The sequence below is a fragment of the Penaeus japonicus genome, unplaced genomic scaffold (assembly GCF_977035675.1).
Source record: "Penaeus japonicus unplaced genomic scaffold, GWHDUDI00000001_assembly GWHDUDI00000030, whole genome shotgun sequence".
NCBI lineage: Eukaryota > Metazoa > Arthropoda > Malacostraca > Decapoda > Penaeidae > Penaeus > Penaeus japonicus.
Genome location: NW_028234432.1, coordinates 21819096 through 21826595, shown reverse-complemented (window position 1 = coordinate 21826595; position 7500 = coordinate 21819096). Strand labels below are relative to the sequence as shown.

Below are 7500 nucleotides of genomic sequence, written 5' to 3'. Positions count from 1 at the left end.
CTATTACAAACCTCACATGGCTTGATCTGCAGTGTAGATCTGTAAATATCAAAATATTAAAATGTCCTTTTTTACTATTAAGCTTAATTTTTAGTGTTAGGGGTACATGGGAATCTATAAAAAGCCTAAGGGGTACTGAGGAAGAAAAAGTTTGGGAACCCCTGTATTAGTGAATAGAAATGGGTATCTGTCGGCTTCTTTGGTATAGTTAGTGTAAAGGAATATCGTAATTATTGTAATTAGTGTCATATATCTTCCTCGTCATCATTATTGTTGTTGATATTGCAATTATTTTCGATAATTTTACGTTGCGTATTACCATTCTACTATTTCTAGGTTAACCTCGAAACTACCATCAAACCTATTATTATAACTACTACTACTGTTAGTAATTTAAGTTTTCAGTTAGAGAAGAATAATAGATATTTGCTAGCTAATAACAAAAAAATAAATAAATGATGATTTGACAAAATACATAACATAACATATCAACCCATGCGACTTAATCCGAAAAACACACACTCACGTTCTCACGTTCCGAATACTTGTTTCAAACAACCTAAGGATGAAAAATGTACTTGGTTTGAAGCTTAATTTCATAAGTTGATGTATCGAAGTAGAAGGAATATTTAGGTAATCACGGTCAGCTATTCGCACACCATGACAATATATATATATATATATATATATATATATATATATATATATATATATATATATATAGAGAGAGAGAGAGAGAGAGAGAGGGAGAGAGAGAGAGAGAGAGAGTAAGAGAGAGAATATCATGTTTATACAAACAGCTTTATTGACATGCAACCGTACCTCAAAATTTATTCCTATATTTACATTGGTATACATCATATACCAATGTGTATCCTGTGTGTAAGTTGCATAAATACATCAAGATACAGTTTTGATGTTACACAATTACGTGAATTCTGAAGCTATGACACAGAAACGGTAATTGATATTTTACTGTATTGCAAAAAAGCATTATTATTGTAGTTTTATCTCATCAATATCATTTTATATTGTGGGTTATTTGTGTATTGTGTATCTCCTTTTATGCTTTTAGAATGAACGTTAATGAAAGGATACAGAAACAATGTGTATTGATGTTGAGGGGTGAACTTGGCTTAAGGGGAGAGAGTTTGGATCAGCATGTTGCAGGTCTTAATACACCTCCAAAACTGTTGTGCGAATTATTATTTTTTTTCCAAAATAAAAATATTCGCCGGATTCTCATTTGATAGGGATTTTGCTTTTATTTTTTTTTATCATATCTACTACTAGTAGTGTTATCAACGGTATTGTTCAAATGAGGACATATTAATGTCCTCATTTTGTTATTGGCAACCCTTTCAATAGCATAATTATTATTATTGTTAATGATATATCGACAATACATGTCACGACAGGGTTCCTTGTGACAAATATTATGTTAACTAAGAATGAGATGAATAGTTGCACAATGCAAGATTCGCCATTAAACATCTTAGCACTAAACAGTATCACTTGATGCTTGAAGCTGTGATATGAAAATCAAGATTAACATCTGTTGCATAACGTCCACACTTTACTCACTTTTCTCAATTACATTTTTTAAATCAGTTTTGTGGATTATTCGCATACAAAAATAAAAGACAACTGATTTGGAAAACCTAATGGTGAAAAGCCTAAAGCAAGTTTAGATGGTTAATATTCAACATTTTTACACTAAGGTAAACAACTGTTTTATGTTAATTTTCGTCAGACTAATCCTGTTTATTTTAATATAGTTTCTTTAGGTTTTGTAAACGTTTATATAATCTTGTCATTTACCGTATTTCATTCTTTGTTTTTATACCCTTAAACCTTTTTTCCTGTATGTGTTCTTTTCCTGGTTGTTTTAACCTTAGTGCTTCTTAACAGTGTCTTACCGTTGTTACTTGGTACTTAATGATAGTAATAGAAATAACAATTATTATAAGAATGATGATAATGATAAAAGATATTAGATACTGCTAGTGGCATCCCTCCCAGCCGCCATTTTGTTGCTGCAGAAGACGGGCGTATTGATTCTGGCTCCGTGCCTCAACACCGCCCCCTCTTCAGTCCTCACCCCCCCCCCCCCCGCCTATGTCCCCTTCAACCCCCACCCCCCTTTTCTGCTTCAACCCCCCCTTTCCCTTCCCTTTACTCGTTTTCTTGCCCCCCACCCCCGTTCCCCTCCCGCTCTTCCATCCTCCTCTCAGCCCCCCCCTCCCAACACTCTGTTCCTAACCTACGTTTCGCCGCTCTGTCGCTTCATTTTCTTATTTCTATTTTTCATGATTTTTTCCCCATATGTATGGTATTATTTATCTATCAATTACTTTTCATATGTGTACGATGTTAAGGAAGAATTTATATTTCATTTTACTCAGACATTCTATTATTGGTCATTTATAAGCTGAATGTATAAATACAGTACCAAACACATTTTTATATTGCAAATCCTCTTAAAACATGTTTACGAATTTAGAGTTTCTTTAAATTCTATATTTGCATTTTATATAAATTAGAAAACGGGCCATCTAACCATCACTTATTTTTCTTTCGGAAAAAATCTATAAGTCACCCATTTTGTTCACTTGATTTAGCGTGTTCTGTTGTTTCCTCTTTATCTATCTATCTTTTTCTCTCCTTTTCTCTGTCTCTCTCTCTCAAATTTGTAATAGAAAGTGTTTTCTTGTTCTTTTTAATTGTTATCTGCATATTAGTATTATCATGCCCTTTATCAATATCATCACCATTATTTTGAGTATGATCATGATGGTGATTAATATCATCATCGTTACCATCACCATCACCATCCCCATCCTCAACCCAGTCAACACCATCATCATCACCCTATCACCATCGCCACCAACACTATCATCACACTCACTATCACCATCCCCACCAACATCATCATCATCATCATCACCCAATCACCATCGCCATCCCACCAACATCATCATCGCCCTCACTATCACCATCACCCTCACTATCACCATCCCCATCAACACCAACACCATCACCCTCACTATCACCATCCCCATCCAAACCCATGACCGACCAATCACACCCTCATCCATCTACGCATCCCACCAACACCATCATCACCCATCATATCACCATCACACCAACTCCAGCACCCTCTCTATCACCAGTCCCCATTCCCCATCATTCAACCACATCCCATCACCATCCCCATCCTCATCAACACCCAACATCCATTCTGACCCTACAATACACCAACCCTCATCTCACCATCCCCCACCACCACATCAACCTCATATCACCACTCCCCTCTATCTATCACCATCCCCATCCCCATCAACACCAACACCATCACCATCCCCATCCTCATCAACACCAACACCATTACCACCAACACCACCCTCATCATCACCATCCCACCAACACCATCATCACCCTCATATCACCATCACCAACACCATCACCCTCACTATCACCATCCCCATCAACACCATTACCACCAACGCCATCCCCATCATCACCATCCCACCAACACCATCATCACCCTCATATCACCATCACCAACACCATCACCCTCACTATCACCATCCCCATCCCCATCAACACCAACACCATCACCATCCCCATCCTCATCAACACCAACACCATTACCACCAACACCACCCTCATCATCACCATCCCACCAACACCATCATCACCCTCATATCACCATCACCAACACCATCACCCTCACTATCACCATCCCCATCCCCATCAACACCAACACCATCACCATCCCCATCCTCATCAACACCAACACCATTACCACCAACACCACCCTCATCATCACCATCCCACCAACACCATCATCACCCTCATATCACCATCACCCTCACTATCACCATCCCCATCCCCATCAACACCAACACCATCACCATCCCCATCCTCATCAACACCAACACCATTACCACCAACACCACCCTCATCATCACCATCCCACCAACACCATCATCACCCTCATATCACCATCACCAACACCATCACCCTCACTATCACCATCCCCATCAACACCATTACCACCAACGCCATCCCCATCATCACCATCCCACCAACACCATCATCACCCTCATATCACCATCACCCTCACTATCACCATCCCCATCCCCATCAACACCAACACCATCACCATCCCCATCCCCCATCCCTCATCACTCCAACATCCATTACCAACACCACCCTCATCATCACCATCCCACCAACACCATCATCACCCTCATATCACCATCACCAACACCATCACCCTCACTATCACCATCCCCATCCCCATCAACACCAACACCATCACCATCCCCATCCTCATCAACACCAACACCATTACCACCAACACCACCCTCATCACCACCAACCCACCAACACCATCACCACCCTCATATCACCATCACCAACACCATCACCCTCACTATCACCATCCCCATCCCCATCAACACCAACACCACCCTCATCATCACCATCCCACCAACACCATCATCACCCTCATATCACCATCACCCTCACTATCACCATCCCCATCCCCCCCCAATCCCCCCCCCAACACCAACACATTCACCATCCCCATCCTCATCAACTACCAACACCATTAACCACCAACACCACCCTCACATCACCATCCCACACCCACACCATCATCACCCGCTATCACCATCACCAACACCATCACCCTCACTATCACCATCCCCATCCCCATCAACACCAACACCATCACCATCCCCATCCTCATCAACACCAACACCATTACCACCAACACCACCCTCATCATCACCATCCCACCAACACCATCATCACCCTCATATCACCATCACCCTCACTATCACCATCCCCATCCCCATCAACACCAACACCATCACCATCCCCATCCTCATCAACACCAACACCATTACCACCAACACCACCCCCATCATCACCATCCCACCATCACCATCATCACCCTCATATCACCATCACCAACACCATCATCACCCTCATATCACCATCACCAACACCATCACTCTCACTTTCACCATCACCCTCACTATCACCATCCCCATCAACACCACCAATAAAGGATTCTACCGCCATCTTGCTTTCTTTTTAAACGATTCTCCCTCGGTCTCATGTCCTTCGTCTCCTTCCGCAGGCGAGGAAGGGGAGGAGGAGTACTACCCGTCAGGATCCCCGTACCGCGTCCAGCGTCATGCGGCCAACATACGCGAACGGAAGAGAATGCTCAGGTGAGTACGCTAACGCATGACGTCATGACTTTGGGTCGGAGTGCTTTTAGGTTGGGTCTTTGATTCGAGGCAGAGGTGTATAGGAATGTCTTTTTATTTTATTCGTGCTTTTTTTCTTTTTCTTTTTCTTTTTTTTCTAGTTTTTTTTTCTCTTTTTTTTCTTTTTTTCTAGTTTTTTTTCTTCTTCTTTCTTTTTTTCATTTGTTTTTTCCTTTGTCTCTTTTTTTGGGGGTATGTGTGATGGGCATTTTATTGCCTCTTAGTGAGTGTGTTAGATATTACAATAGGTAAGGATCATAATAAGGAAAAATATGAAAGAAGATGACAACTTAGTTATTTCTTTTATTAACGAACTTAAATTTCGATTCAAACCATCAACCTCTGATTGGCTCCTTATCAGTCATGTATAAAATATTTATTAATGTTGAGTATCCTTTATATTCTCGACTTCCTTTACGTTTTAGCCGTCTTAGAAATACTAGACACATGTACATCATCGTACCTCGCATTTTCAATGTGTTTTGTTCCAGCTATTATTTTATTAAGTTCTGGAACAAATTGTCCAATTGTATAGTCCAGTTGGACAGTATTGTAAAATTTAAGAGTGAGGCAAACATTTTTTGATATTTCTCTTCGACGGATCAACCCTGATTCTTTTTAAGGATAGTATATTTTACTTTTTTGTAAATCTTTTCCTTCCCTTCACTTTTAACGTTTTTTTTTATCCCTTTTTGTTGGTAAACTTTTTTTCCAGTTGTCGATGTTTTTCCTCATTACCTCTTAACCAACAGTGTTTTTCTGTTGTTACTTTGTGTTTTGTGTTCTTATATGTTGTGTTTACCTTTATGCTCTCGCGCCCTGTTGAGGAGCATCGGTAGCTTACATAATAATGACAATAATGATGATGATAATAATAATAATGATACTAATAATGGTGATACTGATAATGATAATAATAATAATAATAATAATATGTCTTATTGCTAATGTTAGCGCTAGTTTTTAGAGGCGTGATTTATCGGTAATTGTAAGGTTATAATTTCCAATATAATTTTTCTTCTTGTAAATGAAGTGCTGCTATGATTGCATCTGTATCCCTACATTACCCTTAGGGTTTAACCTTATGTTACTATCCCTGTTTGTATAGTTATGTATATATATATATATATATATATATATATATATATATATATATATATATATATATATAATGTATATATATGTGTATATATTTCTTGTACATGTGAATTTTATTTCCAACCTGTGTATTTGAATTCATTTTTTTTTTCTTGTAGATCATTCTTTGATGCATGTATTTACCAGTATTTGCTCTGATTTTTTTTCCCATAATACGCCCGTATCCCTCCCTCACTCCGCATCGAACGACTTCCCTCCAATTCCTTCGACCTTTCGAGCCGCAACTCCGCTCTCCGATCGACCTCTGCTGCTGACGCTTTGCCCTCCCTCCTCTCCCCAGCAGTATAAACTCAGCATTCGACGAGCTGAGGACGCACGTGCCGACTTTCCCGTACGAGAAGAGACTCAGCAAGATCGACACGCTCCGCCTCGCCATCGCTTACATCGCTCTGCTGAGGGAATTGCTGACGTCGGAGCTGGACCCCGTGACGCACATCGAGAAGGGGCTCAGGGGAGAGCTGCCCTCAGACCAGTGCCATATGTGGAACACGTCAGGTGAGGAGCCAACTATTTTGTGTGTGTGTGTCTGTGTGTGTAAGTTTGTGCGTTTGTATATTGCGTGTGTGAATGTGCGTGTGTGTAAGTTTATGCGTATGTGCTTGTGTGTAAGTTTATGCGTATGTGCTTGTGTGTAAGTTTATGCGTATGTGCTTGTGTGTAAGTTTATGCGTATGTGCTTGTGTTTAAGTTTATGCGTATGTGCTTGTGTGTAAGTTTATGCGTATGTGCTTGTGTTTGTGATTTTATGCGTGTCCAAACAAGACATCTCACAAACCATCACCAATATCAACCTGATCCACTAACCCCCCCCCCCTTCCCCTCCACCCGCAGACCTGACCGCTCGCCTGTCGTGGATCAACTGGGAGAACCTCGGCGTAAGTCCCAACCGACGCTCCATCTTCTCTACGGTCGGACACAACGCAGACTCGCTCGCCAACTGAAGGGGCGGCGGCAAAGAGGGATGGGAATGGAGGAGGTAGAGAGTGACGGGGAGGGAGGGAGAGGGAGAAGGAGACACAGAGGAAGAGGGAGAGGAAGAGGAAGAGGGAAGGAA

General features: G+C 40.8%; 1 protein-coding gene across 2 annotated transcripts in view; it reads left to right on the top strand.

Moving 5' to 3' along the window:
* LOC122244471 (uncharacterized) overlaps positions 1 to 7492 on the top strand; it is a 13107-nt gene extending 5615 nt beyond the window's left edge. The window contains exons 2-4 of one of the 2 annotated variants that reach the window (XM_043002384.2): positions 5156 to 5249; positions 6730 to 6941; positions 7278 to 7492. In XM_043002384.2, the coding sequence (XP_042858318.1) occupies positions 5156 to 5249; positions 6730 to 6941; positions 7278 to 7387 (416 nt within the window). In that variant the 3' untranslated portion in view covers positions 7388 to 7492. Of the gene's footprint in view, positions 1 to 5155; positions 5250 to 6726; positions 6942 to 7277 lie in introns of both variants that reach the window. The other variant, XM_043002383.2, reaches the window with a different exon arrangement.
* Positions 7493 to 7500: the final 8 nt, after the last annotated feature.